This window comes from Lathyrus oleraceus, chromosome 7 (genome assembly GCF_024323335.1).
Source record: "Lathyrus oleraceus cultivar Zhongwan6 chromosome 7, CAAS_Psat_ZW6_1.0, whole genome shotgun sequence".
NCBI classification, from domain to species: Eukaryota; Viridiplantae; Streptophyta; class Magnoliopsida; order Fabales; family Fabaceae; genus Lathyrus; species Lathyrus oleraceus.
Window position 1 is genome coordinate 244,062,722 of NC_066585.1, and position 20,206 is coordinate 244,082,927.

Consider the following 20,206-nt stretch of genomic DNA (forward strand, 5'->3'; position numbering starts at 1 on the left):
CCCTGAGATCCTTCCAAGCTAACATCATCAAAGAAAGTGGGTCAGTACAGGTAATCGGAATGAACCTCAAGGGGGTATCCCACAAATAAAGTGGAACACCAGGCAAACCATCTCTGCAAGAGTCATATGAGCCTTCACAAAATAAAACTCAACAAACAGGTTAGAGAAACAAAATAGGGTAATCAAGAGTTGCCCCCAAATCAAAATGTAACCACATGAATCATGCCCTTTCTATTCACAAAAAGCAACCAAGGGTAGGAGGCCTAAACCTCTAGTCAAACACATGCATCAAAAGGGTATCAAATTCACCCATAATACCTCATACATTCAGATGATTCAAATTAAGAGCATAAAATTATGGGAATAAGGCAAACCTGATTGGAGAGCTTGATTGAAATTGAGTTGCACCCGTGAGGTTTATAAAACAATCTTTAGGGTTTATGTGAGGCAGAGGTGATTTTGTGCAGTTGAGTTCCCTTCAGGGTTCTTCTCTCACTATATTTTTCCCAGACAGGGTAATAGGAATAGAATGGCCTTTTGTTTCACTGAAACTCTGAATTTATAACCTGATTTTTGTGGACTTGTGGGCTCAAATGAGAGAGGTCCAAGCCCAAGATTTTTTCTTTTATTTATTTATTTATTTATTTATTTATTTTTCGTTTTCCGTTTTTTTTTTCAAAACACGTGGGCTTCGCCTAGCGAGCATGACAGCTCATGAACAAACCTTTGCTCCTTCAAGATTAACGTTTTGACTGACGAATAGACCCCTGTTGGAAGTAACTCAAGTCTTCCCCTTGTGTTGACTGATCATCTAAATAGAGTCCACAAAGTGTCCTGGATGATGTTCAAGCTTCTTGGATCTAATCCCGATTGACATGATGAAATGCAAATGCTAAATGATCTAAAAATGAATGCATGCATGAGGTGTAAAGCGTATGCTTCCAGAAAAAATGAAGGGTAAATTTTGGGGTATTACAGTTGCCCCTATTCAATCAACTGGAGACCTGGAAAGAAGATAGCAGTGGCTTTCGTGCTTTCGAGGTATCAAGGGATTGAATACAATAAAAGCCCGAAAATTTGCACTGAAGTGAAGTGAAGTAACAATGCCTGTCAGAATCGGCAAAGAGGTGGTCTTGAAAGAAGAATTTGTCTGGTACGGTGAGAGTCAGTCTGAATACCGAAAAAGAATGTTAACCTGGATACCAAAATAAATGGTAACACAGAAATAACCATGGCCTGAATGCCGCTCATCAGTCTGAATACCGAAAAAGAATGTTAACCTGGATACCAAAATAAATGGTAATACAGAAATAACCATGGCCTGAATGCCGCTCATCAGTCTGAATACTGGAAATGACTTCGATATGAACATCGGGAGATATGAGATTATTAATATCGGTCTGAACACCGAGAGGCTGGCCTGAATGCCACAAGTTGCGTCGACCTGAACGTCGGAAACTTCTTCGATCTGAACATCGGAAAATTGGCCTGAATGCCACAAGTTGCATCGACCTGAACGTCGGAAACTTCTTCGACCTGAACGTCGGAAAATTGGCCTGAATGCCACAAGTTGCATCGACCTGAATGTCGGAAACTTCTTCGATCTGAACATCGGAAAACTGGCCTGAACGCCACTTCGGTTTGAATACCGGAAAACTGGCCTGAACGCCACAAGTTGCATCGACCTGAACGTCGGAAACTTCTTCGATCTGAACATCGAAAAACTGGCCTGAACGCCACTTCGGTCTGAATACCGAAAACTTCATGCCTGTCAGCATCGGCAGAAATAGGGAACGATAATAGAGGCGGCGCATGGGCCAATGACACTTGCTGGGGATAACAAAGGTAAGTCATGAACAATCTTCAGTCTGAGTACTGAAAACAACTTCTGGCTTATCACTTAGGATATTGAGAATGTTTTATGCTTACATGCGTATGTTTGAATTTTTCAATGGCGTAATGCTCCATGAAAATGGAAATGCTACGCGATTTGGGAGGATGCAATGCAATATGATTCTACATGCAGGGATGCGAAATGCTGGGTAGAATGCCAAGCTAAGGCAAGGGGATCTGCTGGGGAAATGATCACCATCTTCTGGACCCTGGCAAGGCTGCTGGAGATGCACAGCGCAAAGAAATCTGTGGGGAAATGACCCGTCACACGGTGTTCTAGCAATGACGAAATACCGAGATTCTGACTGGGGAGAGAACGGCACTGAAAACCTGATGTTGGGGAAAACGATAGTGGTTCTGGCAACCATGATCTGCGAGAGAGACGACTTAGCAGGGGAAGCAAACACCGATACGGTACCGAGGTTCTTCTTCAAGGAAAGAGACCATGGATCTGGCGTCGAGATCATCGATCTGGCATCGAACCCTGAGGAGCAGCCGCTTCTGCTGGGAAGATACAGTCTGGCACTGTCAACTCCACTGGGGGTATATAGTCTGACACTGTCAACTCTACTGGGGAGTGTATAATCTGAAACCACCGCTTGGGGTAGGTACAGTGGTGAGAACCTGCTGGGGATTGAAGAATCCAACGCTCTGATCAGCTCTGTAGGGATAAGATACCGAATTCGTCTGTTGGCGACTTCACTAGGGAAAACATTCACGATCATCTGCAGGGGATTTTAAGGAAATGCCCCGAGGGTACCTGTTCTGAATAGACGATCCAAAGCACTTAAAATTTACAGCAATTTTAAATGTTTATTAAGCATGTACCTGTAAAGCTCTTATGTGTCATGATGCAATGTTTATCAAAAATTCGGACGTCATTCTTGTAAACAAAACAGTAAAATGAAAATGAAAACAGAGATATACTGAATAACATGATTTTATTGATTGAATGGCCTCTGAATAGGCATTAACATCAGGAAGCAATCCCTGGAAAGAGGTAATTGCACAAAAGATAAAAACAGACATTAATCTAATGGCAATGTGAAATGGATTTCTATTGGGTTCCAATTCTGCTATGAATTGCTCGTCTTCAAGATCCTCCAGATGATCAGCTTTCTGAAAGAGTGATTGGAGTGTTTCCTATCCTTCAAAAGTTTCCAGTCATTGACACGAGATGAGATTCAAAACTACTCAGAACGCAGTCATTCGCTTAATCCCTAACTTTTTCCTGGATCGCCTTTTTCGGGTTTTCAATCCACCGGGATACCCATTTTTGCCTAAGTTGCCTTTTCAGGTTTTCAACTTACCGGGTGTACAATCTTTTCACTTTTAATCCCTAATTTTTGCCCGAACCTTTTTCATTTTCTTGGTTCGCCGGGATGCCCATTTTTGCCTGGACTACTCTTTTTATTGTCCAGCGGGTCTATTTCATGCGAAGTATTTTTTAACTGCGTCTGAGTTCACCGGGGAAGTGAAGTTTTCACCATCCATCGTTGCAAGCATTAAGGCCCCACCATCAAAAACCTTGGTGACAATATACGGTCCATCATAGTTAGGAGTCCACTTGCCCCTGTGATCTGTCTGAGGAGGAAGGATCCTTTTCAACACCAAATCTCCGACCTGGAAGCATCGACGACGCACTTTCTGATCAAAGGCTCTCTTCATCCGACTTTGATACAACTGTCCATGACAAATGGTTGTCATTCGCTTCTCTTCGATAAGACTCAACTCATTGAACCTTGTCCGAATCCATTCAGCTTCGTCTAACTTGACATCCAACAGGACTCTTAGAGAAGGAATCTCCACTTCAACAGGTAGGACTGCTTCCATACCATACACAAGGGAGTAAGGGGTTGCCCCGGTCGATGTACGTACTGAATTACGGTACCCATGCAAGGCGAAGGGTAGCATCTCATGCCAATCTCTGTGCGTAACGACCATCTTCTGCACAATCTTCTTTATGTTCTTATTTGCCGCCTCAACAACGCCGTTCATCTTAGGGCGGTAAGGGGAAGAATTGTGATGCTGAACGTTGAAGTTCTGGCACAACTCCTTCATCATTTTGTTGTTGAGATTAGAACCATTATTAGTAATGATTCTTTCGGGAATCCCATAGCGATAAATGATTTCTTTCTTGATGAATCGGGCAACCACATGTCTGGTGACATTCGCGAATGATGCTGCTTCGACCCACTTGGTGAAATAGTCGATGGCAACAAGGATGAAGCGATGCCCATTGGAGGAGGTCGGCTCAATCTTTCCAATCATATCAATGCCCCACATAGCAAAAGGCCACGACGAAGACATCACATTTAGAGGATTCGGCGGCACATGCACCTTATCAGCATAAATCTGGCATTTATGACACTTCCGAGCATATTTGAAACAATCAGATTCCATGGTCATCCAGTAATAACCTGCTCTCAATAATTTCTTAGCCATTGCATATCCGCTGGCATGAGTACCGAAGGAGCCTTCATGAACTTCCTGCATTAACATGTCTGCTTCGTGTCTGTCCACACATCTGAGCAAAACCATGTCGAAGTTCCTCTTATACAGAACATCGTCTTTGTTCAAGAAGAAACTGCCTGCCAATCTTCTCAAAGTCTTTCTATCATTGTTGGATGCCCCTGCAGGGTACTTTTGATTCTTCAGAAAGCACTTGATGTCGTGATACCAGGGCTTATCATCAACTACCAGTTCAGCAGCAAACACATACGTGGCCCTATCAAGGCGCATCACGTTGATCTTGGGAGCATGGTTCCAACGGATCACCGTGATCATGGAGGATAGAGTAGCAAGAGCATATGCCATCTGGTTCTCATCACGAGGTATATGGTGTCGCATCCGCGAAAAACAACCGGCGGGCTGAAACAAAAACAACACAGAGCTGCCACCGTGCGTTATTTATCCCAAAAGAGGGAAAGGAAACGCTCAGAGTAAACCTGGAAAAAGCATGGTCTCGCGACCAAAGAGAAAGGGTACGGGAGTCGGTTATGCGAAGGGAAGGTATTAGCACCCCTACACATCCGTAGTACTCTACGGGATCCACGCTCTAAAAGAAAGGAAAGGTTGCTAAAACAAACATCACACACACACACCGAAGACAACACAGGTGGGGAAAGAGGAGAGGGCTCGCTAGAACATCGCATCCTATGCCTACGTATCTCGTCTGGAACGAGAATCAGAGCTGCCGTAGTTCGGCTCACGCACGCCGAAACAAAACACACGCACAGAAAGGCAAACATGGAACCCGAACGCCAATCGCTGGACTTACATCGGCTTCCGAACCAAACAAACACACTCAGGATACGGACAGCCAATCGCTGGGCTTACATCCATATCCTGACACACAAGAAGAAACAAACAACAAGTTACTAAAGAGTCGGGAACTCGAGCCTAGCAACTGTCAAGCAAACGCACACAAAAAAGAAAAAGAAAAAAAGTGCCCGGAGAGACCTCGCGCGGTCTCCTGCCTACGTACCTCATCTGGTATGAGGATCAGGGCGACGTAGTTCCCCTGAACGGGAAAGAAATTCTAACCAGATACAAAGGGAGACGCACTACTAGGGAGCTGGACTCGAGCCTAGATGTTATCATGTATCATTGCCCTATGTTATGGTTTCTAACTACTTGCACAACAACAAGCTAATCCTAACCAGGAAAAAGCAAATCATGCAAGCATAAATAAAACAAAGCAAACATTCCAAATAGCATACACTATATCCAGTCAAGTGAGGCTCAAACAAGGGTGAGGCTGCAAGAGCAAGCCAACTGTACAGGGTAGTGTTCGCTCTTAACCCTGACATTGAGAGTCAGGGTGAAGCAGAGGAAAGGTGAGTGAAGATTAGACTTCACAGCTCTTATCCCTGGCCAGGGAGAGCTTCAGACAAAGGAGTGTGGGTTCAGAAAGGGGGGACCCTTCTACACTCAAGACTCTGACTCAACTGATCTTGGGTTAATGTCCCAATGCATCAACACAGTGGTGTGAGCAGAGGGACGACTCAACAGAATAGCGGGAGATAGATTGCATATCTCTCTTATCCGCCAATTGCCTTAATCAAGGTCTTTTCCTGCTTGGGGACAAAGTTAAACAATCACAAACATCGCCTCTTAAGGAGGACTTCAGACAGTTGCCTGGCTAAATAACAAGCCAGGTCTTCCAGACTACATGAAGACAAGAGAGTCTACCTCAATTGGTTTATACAACCAAGCAGCAGCACAAAGCAAGTTCTCAAAGAACTATTAGCAACTAAAGTACCTGAAATCAATCTAGCACAATTAGTATTTAGCTCAAATAGTCAAACAGCAAAGTTAACAGTTAATATGTACAGTCATATGAGCCAAGCACAAGCTCAAAGCAAGTGAGCTAAGCACCCTACAAAACACACAAGTTAGTTCACAACAATTAACCAAATTCAATCAACTTGAATTGAACCCTTCAAAGCATTTTACTTCTTCAACCTGAAAATCACATCCAAACGTGAGAAACAAGACCACTAGGACAAGCCTAGGGTCAAAAGGAGATCAAAAATCCAAAACAGAAAGTGAAAATTATCCAAAACCACAATCAAACAATTTAGGAACAAATCCAATTGGTCCCCTGCTCATATCATTCATTATCATCATTTCATGAAAGAAAAGGCATCAAACATGCAATTTGCAACCTCAAAGGACCAAACAGAATGATCACCATCAAAACATTATCAAAACATTTCAATAAATTCCACAAAAATTCAAGTCTAACCAGAACACATTCAATGAATATAATATCAAATTTCAGCTCATTTGGATCAAGGGAAGTATGTCAATGAAAATCAAAAAGTCCAGACAAATTCAAGCAAGCCAACACAAGGCATCAAAACAGTCATCAACTTCCATCAATCATAAAATAGTGACAACATATGATAAATGAATGGGATCAAAACCACAATGACCTACAATGTGTCTAGAAGTCACATGTCAAATTTCACATCCATCCAATTAATGACCAGAATTTCACAAGCCAAATGCCAACATGTGTCACAAAAAATCAACAAAAGACTAAACAGAAAATAAAATCCCAATCAAATAGGAAATGCCATCAATAAATCCAGAAAAATTCCCATGTATTCTCAACATCCATATGCTCAATAATGCAAAAATTCAACTCAATCCAATGCCCTTAAGCACATCAAATAAAATCATGAAATTCACCAAGCATGGTGTGACACAAATTGTCACACCTCTAATCAAAAATTCATATCTCATCAACCAGGGATCCAAAAATTGCAAACTACACATCAAAATCACCAGCAAAGAGTCCAAAACATGCATGTAAAATTTCAAGCATTTTGGATAAGGCATCAAGATTTCACAAGCAAAATGGCATGGTATACACAAATTGGACACATTCAATCAAACCCTAGGCAATTTATTTTTCCACACGTGCACAAAAATAATAAAAATCACCATAAAAAACTACACACCACAAGGAGAATAATGCAAAAAGTCTCATCAAATTTGGACAAAAAATGAATCACTTATGAATTTTTAAAGATCATGAATCAAAATGAAATGAAAAATGAAAAAAGAAATGAAATAATGTGAAATTAATATTGAAAATGGAAAAATTGTAATTCTGCACAGCGAAGCCAAAACGCAGCGTTCTCATTAATACGCTGGCGTCCTGTGATTGGCCTATTGCTAGCGGGAAACACGAATTTCAAACGAGGCCAGGCAAGCGCGGATCAAACACACGCTGAAGCGCGTTCTTCATCAAGAACAACAACAGAAATTCCAGAAAAATCAATATGACCAAATCTCAACCAAAATGAGCAAATGATATATCAATGGAATCGTCATTCAATGTACATCACGAATATGGCAAGCATTCGACCTAACTCTAACCATGCTTCACAGATCGAGCAAAATAAGTTTCACATTCAAAGGTTCAAATTCAAATATCTCATTCAATTCAGCATGAAAATCAAAACCACAAGTTGCAACGTACTCTACAAACTTAGATCTACACAAGCCATATCATGATTTTGAGAATTATTGAGATCGAGTTCTAACCTTGTGGTAATGGCAGCTGTTGAATCCACGCGTTTTCACGTCCAAGAGTTGAAAACAGATGAGGCTCGATGCTTAGGAAGGTGATTGCAACAAGTAGTTTAGCTCCAGCATGCTCCAGATCCAAGAATTATGAAAATGCCATGGATGTGTGAGCTTTCAACAGTCCAAATTCTTCACTCTTTGGCCACGATTTTGTTGAAACAGTCCTTCACCAACACTTGTAGAGGATAGATCCAGCAAGAATGAGCACAATTGATGAAGAATTCAATGAGAAATGATGAAAAAAGTTGGAAAAAGCTTGAAGGAAATTGAGAGAATTTGGAGGGAAAGTTTGTTAGATCTGAAATTATGATTTTGTGATTAACAGAAAACAGTTATGATTATGGTATTTATATGTTGTACTAATCATACTGAAAGTGCAATTAGCAATTGGTTTATTGTGATTAAGTGAAAATAAGGTGTGTGAACAAAATTTGGAAAATAACTAACTTAACAACCAAAAAACAGCTTCACACAGTGGAAAATACTCAGAAAACTGAGTTTTCGCGCGAGCGGTCGACCATAGGTCGGCTCATAGCCTGCTATGCGCTGACCCGTGGTCCATGCGCTGACCCTTATGGTCGACCATAGGTCGGCTCATAGCCTGCAATTTTTTTTTTTTTAAAGAAGAGGAGGGCAAATTTTGAGGTGTTACATATGGTACAACTTTACTGTTGTGAAGAAAGTCAACAATCTTCTCGTGTAATCTCTGTAGGGGACCAGAGTAGGCTGGAGAGTGTTCCAATCACCATTCACGTGATTGATTATCAGAGCTGAATCTCCGAAGATGTCCAAAGTCTTGTTTCTCATATCAATGGCTTGCTCAATACCCAAGATACAGGCTTCATACTCAGCTTCATTATTGGTGCACTCGAAAGTCAGACGAGCGGTGAAAGGCATGTGGGCACCTTTCGGAGTTGTAATGACAGCACCAATTCCACTTCCTCTGGCGTTGACGGCCCCATCAAACATTAAAGTCCACTTTTCGTCTGGATCAGGTCCCTCTTCAACAACTGGCTCTTCACAGTCTTTAATCTTGAGGAACATGATGTCTTCATCTGGAAAATCAAACTTCATCGGCTCATAATCTTCAACCGGCTGTTGAGCAAGATAGTCTGACAGAATACTCCCCTTGATGGCTTTCTGGGAAGTATACTGGATGTCGTACTCTGTCAGTACCATTTGCCAACGAGCAACTCTTCCGGTGAGAGCTGGCTTCTCAAATATATACTTGACTGGATCCATTTTGGAGATCAGTAAGGTTGTGTGAGACAGCATGTATTGTCTCAATCTCTTAGCAGCCCATGCAAGTGCACAACATGTTTTTTCAAGCATTGAGTATCTCGACTCGCAATCTGTGAATTTCTTACTCAGGTAGTAGATAGCATGCTCTTTCCTACCTGTCTCGTCGTGTTGACCGAGAACACAACCCATGGAATTGTCTAGTACTATGAAATACATAATCAACGGTCTCCCTGGGACCGGGGGCACAAGGATAGGAGGATTCTGCAAATACTCTTTTATCTTCTCGAAAGCCCTTTGGCAATCACCATTCCACCTGATAGCCTGGTCTTTTCTTAGCAACTTGAAAATTGGCTCACACGTGGCTGTTAGGTGAGAGATGAACCTTGCAATGTAGTTCAACCTCCCTAAGAAACCACATACTTGTTTTTCTGTTCTTGGCTCAGGCATTTCCTGTATCGCTTTCACTTTGGCCGGATCCACCTCAATCCCTTTTTCACTAACAATAAAACCCAGTAATTTTCCAGATCTCACCCCGAAAGTACACTTGTTCGGATTAAGCCTCAGCTTGAATTTCCTCAAACGCTCAAACAGTTTCTGCAGATTCACCAAATGTTCTTCTTCTGTCTGAGATTTGCCAATCGTATCATCAACATAAACCTCGATTTCATGATGAATCATATCATGGAAAAGAGTCACCATCGCTCGTTGATATGTTGCTTCGGCATTTTTCAGACCAAACGACATCACCTTGTAGCAGAAGGTGCCCCATGGGGTTATGAATGTTGTCTTCTCCATGTCTTCTGGTGCCATCTTAATTTGATTGTAGCCAGAAAAGCCATCCATGAAGGAGAGTACCGAGAACTGAGCCGTGTTATCCACCAAAACGTCAATGTGAGGTAAGGGGAAATCATCTTTAGGACTAGCCCTGTTCAGATCCCGGTAGTCAACACACATCCGTACCTTTCCATCCTTCTTAGGTACCGGAACGATATTTGCAACCCATGGCGGATAATTTGTGACTGCTAGAAACTCTGCATCCAATTGTTTTTGCACTTCTTCCTTTATCTTGACAGCCATCTCTGGTCTTGTTCTTCTGAGCTTCTGCTTGACCGGAGGACAACCTTCTTTGAGCGGCAAACGGTGTACCACGATATCTGTGTCAAGCCCGGGCATGTCCTGATAAGACCAAGCGAAGATGTCAACATACTCTTGCAGCAATTCAATCAACCCCTTCTTCACATTGTCTTCCAAAGAAACCTCTATCTTGATTTCTCTCTTGGCGTCCTCGGTGCCGAGATTAATCACTTTAACAGACTCTTGATGCGGTTGAATGACCCTTTCCTCTTGTTTTAATAACCTGGTAAGTTCTTCAGGGAGTTCACAGTCTTCATCACCCTCTTCTTCAGCTTGAAAGATTGGATTTTCAAAGTCGAAGCGAGCCATAGCAGAACCGTTATCAATAGGATCCGGTGATGTGCATCTGCATGAGTGATGGTATGTGCTTATGAGTGTGGGAAAAAAAAGTGGAAACTAAACAAAACATTGCCATTTTTTTTGAAAAACTGCAAAAATAGAAAGACAGGGAACGAAATATTTGAATGCAAAAAGACGTCCTTTATTTATGATAAAAAATGCAAGTGTCACATAGATGAGCCCTACAATGAGTCATTACGCCCTGGCGGAACGTAAGACTTGGATATGCATGAATAAACAAAGAAAATTACTCCTCCAGACAAGTGGCTTGGACAATCTCCTCAGAAGACCAATTATTGAGAACTTCACCCGGGATCCTCGGACGCACCCAGTTATCGATGTCGCAATCACTATCCCCATCTTCATTGTTGACCGCAGAGACTAATTTGACTTCTCCTTCAACCATGTTAACGTTGGCTCCACCATGTTGGGGCCTGGGATTGTTGACGACATTAGGAGTTGGTGCAAAGTTAACGGCCTTTGAATCAATGAGGTCCTGAAATACGTGCTTAAAAGCTTTGCAGTTCTCGATATTGTGGCCAGGTGCCCCAGAGTGGAAGCTACACCTAGCATTGGCGTCATAACCCACCGGAAGCCTACCAACGGGAGGAGTCAGAGTGCGCAACTGCACAAGTTGTAGTGTTGAAGACTAGAAAGCAACTGAGCGTACGACATTGGAAGAGTGTCGAAACGCCGGTCCATCGTCCTTAGCCTCGGTTGATAGGCGGGTATGTTACCCGGTTGTTGTGGTTGGTACTGAGCTGGTTGACGTTGTGGTTGTTGTTGTTGTAGTGGTGCTGCAGCTGGAATGGTCACAGCCGCAACATACGGTTGTTGATGATAGTTCTGAAAGTTATTCCTCCGGTTATCCCTGTTCTGATAAGAAGATATGGCACTTGCATCCCCTTCTCTCCTCTTCTGTCCCTGAATGAACAGCTTCTTCACCCCTGATGAGGATCCACCTCCACTATGGGTCTTGTATGTCCTCAGGTAATTCTCCACCCTCTCTCTAGTAGAGACTACATCAGCAAAATTGGAGGCATTGCAACCCACCAGGCGCTCCAAATAAGGTCCTGGCAGAGTGTTCATGAACATGTTAGTCATTTCCTTCTCCAACATAGGAGGTTGAACACGGGAAGCTGTTTCTCTCCAGCGTTGAGCGTATTCTCTGAAGCACTCATTGCTTTTAAGAGACAGATTTTGAAGTTGAGTTCTGTCCGGAGCCATGTCTGCATTATACTGATACTGCTTCACGAAAAAGTACATAAGCAACGGATGTGGGCTCTGTCCAACCTCATATACCATTCCAGGGATTCCCCAGCTAGGTTGTCCTGGAAAAAGTACATAAGCAACTTTTCGTCATCAGAGTATGCAAGCATTTTGCGGAAATAGGCTTGCACGTGGGTCTTCGGGCAAGAGTTGCCATTGTATTTGTCAAATATCGGGACCTTGAATTTCGATGGCACTCTCACACTTGGGACCAGCCCCAAGTCAGCAACATCTACTCCCAGAGGATTCTGTCCTTCCACTGCCTTTAACCTCTCTTCCAATCTTCTAAACATGGGGTCCACACCATGACCCATACCAAAGTCTTCCTGCAGCAGGGGGAACTGATCGTCTTGATCATCATGAACGGGCTGTTGACCGGAGGTGACATGTAGGATTGGGATAGGCCCCGGTCCATTGGGTCCATTGGCCTCTCCAGCTGGAGGATCAGTCAACGTCTCTGGTTGAGTAGTGGCGGGATTCCTCTGCATCATCTGCCTGAGCTCTCGCTGTCCCTGAGCCACCCCTTGAACCACATCCATGAATTGGTTCATGCGGATCTTCATCTCGGCGAACTCTGCCTGTAGGCTTTCCATTACTCTCTGTTGGTTTCTGCGGGTACCGTACCGGTGAATGCCTGGGTCAGCTATCCTGCTGATTGAACACCAAACAAACTGAGAACACTGTGGCGGTACCTGTTATGCAAGACATGCTAATGAATATGTAAATGCAATGACATGTTTATCAATTCCAAAGGTATTCTACCCCTTTGATTACAGTCTCTCCATAGATAAACGATGTGAAAAAAAAGACTAAGTCGTTCAACTCCTTCTTAAACCCACTGTACTCACCAGGATCCTTGAACCTCGTGGTACCTCCCTTGTCCCTCCAACTACTTCCTCTCTTCCAAACCACTTCATTTGTTTCTTCAATGAGTAAAGCTCTGTCCATTAATTCAGTTAAGTCATGGCTCTCATATAATTTTAGCTCTGCTTTAATTTCCTTCTTCAAGCCATTTAAAAATATTGACTCTAACATCACCCTTTCCTCCTTACGTAGAGGTGCTACAAGTCCTTCAAACTTGTCCCTGTACTCCATCACATTACCCTTTTTCCTCAAACTCAACAGTGGTCCCAATGGATTCTGCAATAACCCAGGTTGGAATCTTCTAAGGACCGCTATTTTGAACTCTTCCCACGTTCTTAATGGTGTTTGCTCCTCCCACCATTGAAACCAGTTCAAAGCCTTCTCTTCTAACGCCAAAACCACCGTATCCACCTTGTCCTGCACACGTATTTCATTCAACCTGAAATAACGTTTCACTCGTACTAACCACCCATACGCATCTTCCCCTTTGAAAATTGGAATCTCCAATCGTCTCCTACTTCCTCCAAAACTCAAACGGTGACCACCATTGCTACGTGTTGGGCGACGCCGTGATCCTGATGAATCGGCGCTCTGGTCGCTCCACTCGTCTTCCACGTTGTTACAATTACGCCCTTGTCGACGGCGAGGTTGTGTTTCAACAATAAGTTGACGAACCTGGTCCAACAAGATCTGGGGACGTGAGTGTATTTCTACCATCATCTGCCGCATTTGTTCCATCGTTGCTTCCATCATGCTCGTTCGTTGTTCCACGAGTTTGATTCTATTATCCATAATGCTTCGTGTCGTCACGACCATTAACTGATGAAGATCTAACCAAGGCTCTGGATACCAATTGATAGGATCCAATTAGTTTAGGAATAGAAATCACAACCAAGAATTCAAAAGAAGGAAAAGTACTACTGTATTATTATTTAGGTAATAAAGTTAGAGATCAAACGGGATCTAACCATGAATACAATATACTATGAAAGAAATAAAGAAATACTGGAAATTAAATTAGGGTAAGCAATTCGAGCTGCTTAGCACTCCTATGCAGTAACTGCAATCTAAATAATTCCCCCCACTTCTAATAATTAATTCCCTATAATAGAATCTAGAGCCTTATTCTCTCACTGCCCTTTGGCATTCAAATCTGTTGCATTTAAATAGGTGAATTAGTTGCTGCATTTAAATAGGTGAATTAGTTGCAGCTGCAACTAATTAGATGAGTTAGTTGCATTGACCTGATCTTGTGCTTCTCTCCCTTTATTTCTGCACTTTCTGGTATAAACTATACCGTATCTATCAATACCCCCTCCTTCAAGACTCTCTTTGACCTCAAAGAGAAAGTCAGGGAACTCTTGTCTCATCTTTTCCACCAATTCCCATGAATTTTCAAATTCTGGTAGTCCTTCCCACTTCACTAAGACTTCTAACTCCCCCTTCTCATTGACTCTAGTGTCCCTTGCTTCCTCGGGGCCTGGTTCCAATTGCCAACTCTCATTCATGCAAGTAGGTAAGGGTTGGGTTTCTACATTTGCTAAGACTGCCTTTTTTAACAGGGATGCATGGAATACTGGATGTACTCTACTATCTTCTGGTAATTTTAGTTTGTAAGCCACAACCCCTACTCTTTCTATTATCTCATAGGGTCCATAATATCTCGGGCTTAGCTTTTGGTTGAACCTCTTGGCCAACTTTTGCAACTTATAAGGTTGGATTTTTAAATAAACCTTATCTCCTACCTGATAATCCACCTCTCTTCTATGCTTGTTGGCTTGTACCCGCATTTGGTCTTGTGCTTTTAGCAGTTGCTCCTTCATTTCCCTAATCATTTCATTCCTTTCAGCAGTCAGTTTGTTGACTTCTTCTACTGCAGAAAGATGCACATCTCCTCTAACTAACACTGGTGGCCTTCTCCCATATAAGGCTTCAAAAGGAGTGGATTTAAGGGAGGCATGGTAATTGGTATTATACCAAAATTCTGCCTAGATAACCATTTAGGCCACATTTTAGGCTGCCTCCTGGTCAGGCACCTTAAGTACGTTTCGACGCATCTATTCACTACCTCGGTCTATCCATCAGTCTGGGGGTGATATGCACTAATGTACTTCAACTTTGTACCAGCCTGTTTGAACAACTCTGTCCAAAACGAACTCAGAAAAAATTTGTCCCTGTCGGAAACTATTGAACTAGGAAATCCATGCAGTCTGACTATTTCTTTGACAAATAGTTCTGTTATATCCTTGGTTGTGTAAGGATGCTTCACAGGCAGGAAATGAACATATTTAGTCAACCTATCAACCACTACCATAATAGTATCTATTCCTTGAACTTTGGGTAATGCACCAATGAAATCCATGGATATATCACTCCACAATTGAGTGGAAATCAGTAATGGTTGTAGAAGACCACCAGAACTCAAAGTTTGGTATTTATTCCTTTGGAAAACTTCACAAGATTCTACATAGGACTTGATGCATTTCCTCATTCCTTCCCAATACACCAAGCCTGCAATTTTCTTGTAAGTCCTTAGATAGCCTGAATGTCCTCCCGTGGCAGTATCATGAAACTCATGTAGGATCCAAGCAATCCTGGGTGATTGTTTTGGAATCACTATCCTACCTTCATGAAACAGTTTACCACCTCTTAGTTGATAACCAGGATGACTCGTTGAGTTACTCACTAAATCTTGAATAAGATTTTTCAACTTTTCATCTCCATGTATCTCTTCTTCTAATCCTTCCCAAGCTTCACATTGTACCATAGCAATAGTGGCATATCGCATCTGTCTTGAGAGGGCATCGGCCACATTATTTTCCCTCTCGGGTTTGTACTTCACCTCGAAGTCGAAACCAATCAGCTTTGCTATCCATTTATGTTGATCTTCACCCATCAATTTTTGTTCAGTGATGTGTTTTAGGCTCTTTTGATTAGTGTGAACTTGAAATTTTCTTCCCAGCAGATATGGTCTCCATTTTTGTACAGCTATTACTATGGCCATAAGTTCCCTCTCATACACATATTTGCTTTGGGCCCTAACAGATAAGGTCTGGCTCATGTATGCTATTGGTTTTCCTTCTTGCATCAACACTGCACCTATTCCATGGCCAGAAGCATTAGTTTCTAACACGAAATCCTTATTAAAATCTGGCATAGCTAGGACTGGTATAGTGGTCATTGCTCTCTTTAAGATTTCAAAGGCCCTTTGGGGTTCTTCACCCCATTTAAAATTATCTTTCTTCAGTAACTGTGTTAATGGCCAAGCTATTTTGCTATAGTTCTTGACAAATTTCCTGTAGTAACCAGTTAAGCCCAAAAATCCCCTCAGCCCTTTTAAATCCTTAGGAATAGGCCACTTTAACATATCTTCTACTTTCTTAGGATCAGCTGATACTCCCCCGCCAGAAATAATATGGCCCAAGTACTCAATTTCTGTCTGGCCAAATGAACATTTTTTTCTATTTGCAAACAGTTTGTAACTTTGTAGATTTTGCAGAATTTTTGTTAAATGTAATAGATGTTCAGCCTTGTTGGTGCTGTAAATGAGAATATCATCAAAAAAGACTAATACAAATTTTCTCAAATAAGGTCTTAACACCCGCAGCTACAAGGTTTCTATTGCCGGAAGAAATTGTTTCCAAACTAGGTTTGAGAGCGACCAAGAAAACAAGGTTTCACAGGTTTGATCGAACACCTACTGATATCATGTAATGTAAATTGGTTTTTCTGCCTTTCTGTATTGTATTCCATACTATATATAATCGTATCAATAATTATAGATAATTACAACTTATAATGACAAATATTTTACTGCCTAATTTATATAACCTATTATAGGAATGAAGATAACTTACCATAAGATAACTTACAATAAAGATTAAGATGAATTCCAATTAACAGCAATTTCCACATTAAGGAAGTTGACAATCAATTTTGACCATTTTAGTGTAAATTATAATCATGATATGACACTAACCATTGATGCTGTGAATCTTTTATCTTTAACCTGCTACTGCAATCCAACAATAGAATTCATCCCTGTTAACCTCACCTCCAATGTTGATGCACTTATTGATCTTGGATATGACGATACACATATTGAACCATATGATGCTGCTCAGTGTTCATATGATCTATTGATTGGACTTGGTAGTGTCAAGTTTCTCGAACTACATCACGATACTCTTGAGGTATGTTTGACTATTTGTTCATCATCTTCATTTTTTTATGAATATTGTATGCAATGATACCTAATGAGATTTTTTTATCTTATTGTAGGGATTTAATATACTAACTAAACATGATTCCGGAATATTGAAGTGTGGTTAATGAAATAAATAGCTTCATTGGTTAGACTATTATAACTAGTTTATGTCCTTTGTGAACTGAATCAATTTATTTTAGTGTACAAATTCTGTTTAGTGTTGTTGGGGGATATATTGTGGAATTTGGAAGATGTGTGTTATTATAGAGGGATTTGAGATCTTGATTCTGAATTTAGTTGAGTTGCTCATTGATATATATATATATTTGTTTTCAATGTTTCAGCTACTATGAAGACTCAGACTCTGGTGATGAACCTGACAAGGATGAAGCTAGATATCTGTTTCAGCATAAAGTTGAAAGTTGTTACCATCTCTCTACATACACACCAGCTTTATTGGAATCATACATTCAATTTTTCCAATTACAACTTTATGCATATACACATAAATAAAATCTGACGTTATAGTTTTCATTTTGTGTATCAATTCATTTTCCACCAAAACTATTCAACTTTGGCTCTCATTTTGTGTATCAGTTCGCTTTCTAGTTTTCACTTTCCGTCAAAACTATTCAACTTTTTTTTAATTCCGCCAAGATAGTACCAGTTCCTTTTCAAATAGTATATACATGAGTTCACTTTTGAATATTTCAGTTCACTAATTTTACTAAAGTGTTTTTTAGAATTGTATTTCTTTAAATGTGTAATTCTTGATTATGGCTTTGGATTTTAACTTGAATGAACCTTATAATGATTCTAATGCAGTTGTTGCCGATGAGTTGTTGGTAAACGAAAATAGAGTTCCCTTCCCTTATCCATCTATTTAAATTTGCCGCCTCACAATTATTCTGATGGAGCTGTTGTTGTCGTTGCCGATGAGTCATCAGTAAATGAAAGTAGAACTTTGTTATCCATAGACTTAAACGTGCAATCTTACAACGAAGAATGTATTTTCGATATGAATGCTTTTACTCCACTTGAAGATGACTTGAGTTTCAGATGGTCTAGCTGTTTATAGACATCAGATTCATTGCGCTGTTTCAAATCTTCACTTAAATTATGTTCTATTTCAGATTTTCATAGGCATGAAGCCGAAATCAAATCGTTGAAGTTTTTTTAGAAAATGCAACAGTCTTAGGAAACATCAACATATTCTGTACGGCATCTTAATCAAATAATTCCAAACTAGTGTGATGTAACTTTTCCCATCCCCTCAAAATAAAATAATAAACAAAGCATCCATTATTGACACATTAAGAACATGATTCTTTGTTGATTTCTTTTGTCTCAACCTGGAGTAAACATCATGCTTTGAATCAGAATACAAAACAGCTCAAAAGTGACAACATTACATTACTTAGCATATATTCTTATCTGACAGCTAAAATGAACATAGCCGTTAATTTCTAATGTTCACACATGAAGCAATATTTACGCACCCCTTAAGTAAGAAAAGAATATATGCATGATCAGTTGAGGAGGAAGTTAGTGAAACTATGAGTCGCAACATGAACAATTTCACGCCTTTGCCGGGGCTTTGGAGAACAGGTTCTAGAGCCTATGATGATGCTCCTCACACTTCCAGCAATACTCATGAATTCAATGAAGTTCCTGTGTTTTACCGATCTCGTCACTCTAGTAGAACCAATGTAAGTATATCATGATATTCTTGTTCTTGGTATAACCATTAGGATAACAACTTGCATGTATGTATGTAATTTTTGTTCTTGCTAACAGGATGACAGGAGTTTAGGTGCACAAGATCCATTACGGTTGTGGGAAGTCAGAAGAACTCCTACAGAACATCATAGAACACCAAAGTAAGGCCAAATTTCAAGTTTGCTTAAATATTTAGCTATAGGCGAGTCAGGTATCTAACGTGTGTTAGTGTCAAACATCAACGCAGCATAGATACATGTGATTACAGTCCATAATTTTTATTTTTTTAACTTATTATCAGTGTTAACATAGTAAACAACATAGTAAACGATGTCCGTGTTTGTATCAATAATTTAGACATGGTTTTTGAAATTTTTTTTTGCAGTTTTCCAACACAACCTCATAGAAGACAACAAACTTATGTTCACAATGAAGAAATGGGAAGAAGAGGTTTCAATCCAACGAGACTCGGACAAATTTTCCAGCATTCACCTGTAAGATCAACATCAATGCATCAAACAAACACGCACGTTCCACATGTGGTAGAAGATTCCAAATCAAGTATTTTAAGTAAGTTACGGAAAGTAGTCTATAACCCTGCGCCAACGCGTTTAGCTAGAAAAGTGAGCTTATATTATAGAGGCAATGCTTCGAATGATTTGAGAGATAGTGTGAAAGAAAAGAAGGAAGATGGTATGAGATGTGCTATTTGCTTGGAAGATTTTGAAGCTAAAGAAGAAGTGATGCTTACTCCATGCAACCACATGTTTCATGAGGATTGTATTGTAACTTGGTTAACAAGCAAAGGTCAGTGTCCTGTTTGTAGGTTTGTAGTTTATGAGGAAATGAAGGAAAATTCATCTTCCTTTAATAGGAATGAAATTGCCAATTGGGAACCCAATGGCATGATCTCTGGAGAGCTTTTGTCAATTTTGAGGGCCATGGAAGAAGCTTTTCATTTAGACCGTATGAATTAATGTTTCAAAATTAGAGGAAAGATTTGTAGTTTCTTTGTTGGCCGATACGCACAATAATTTTGATTTAAATCATCCAAATTATGCACAATAATTTTGATTTAAATCATCCAAATATCAGTTGGTAATTTTTTACGTGTGTATATCTTAATATTAATTATTGAAGTTAAAGGTAGTGCACTGTAAAGAAATATTACACTGACATTCAATCAAAACATTTTATATATTACACTGACATCCAATCAAAACATTTTATATTTCTAAATCATAACAGTATTTTAAAAATAAAAGTGGGATGTGGCGGGATACACGAGTCTCATTGGTTAACAGTGTAAAAATATTTTACATTGTCAATGCATATTCACTTTTCTCTTAATTATTTTATATTTAATTCACTCTCCTTCGACGTTTACTATGACACTGTTTGCAATACCATGTTTATGTTTGGATCCACCAGTGGCAA

At 40.5% G+C, this 20,206-nt stretch overlaps 1 protein-coding gene and 1 pseudogene across 1 annotated transcript; both read left to right on the forward strand.

The window, feature by feature from the left end:
* The window catches only part of LOC127103212 (F-box protein At4g22280-like), a 41,450-nt pseudogene extending 23,170 nt beyond the window's left edge, over nt 1-18,280 (forward strand).
* Nucleotides 18,281-18,433: 153 nt separating this feature from the next.
* LOC127107286 (uncharacterized) lies at nt 18,434-19,878 on the forward strand. Its single transcript, XM_051044581.1, has 3 exons — nt 18,434-18,759; nt 18,848-18,930; nt 19,155-19,878. Exons 1-3 carry the CDS (start codon nt 18,607-18,609, stop codon nt 19,744-19,746), a joined length of 828 nt encoding a protein of 275 aa, XP_050900538.1. The 5' UTR covers nt 18,434-18,606; the 3' UTR covers nt 19,747-19,878.
* The last annotated feature ends 328 nt before the right edge of the window (nt 19,879-20,206 follow it).

Excerpts from the sequence above, each read along its gene's own strand:
- LOC127107286 (XM_051044581.1), top strand. The coding sequence starts at position 18,607 with ATGAGTCGCAACATGAACAATTTCACGCCTTTGCCGGGGCTTTGGAGA. Across the intron at positions 18,760-18,847 it reads GTCACTCTAGTAGAACCAAT|GATGACAGGAGTTTAGGTGC; the intron begins GTAAGTATATCA and ends TCTTGCTAACAG. Across the intron at positions 18,931-19,154 it reads GAACATCATAGAACACCAAA|TTTTCCAACACAACCTCATA; the intron begins GTAAGGCCAAAT and ends TTTTTTTTGCAG.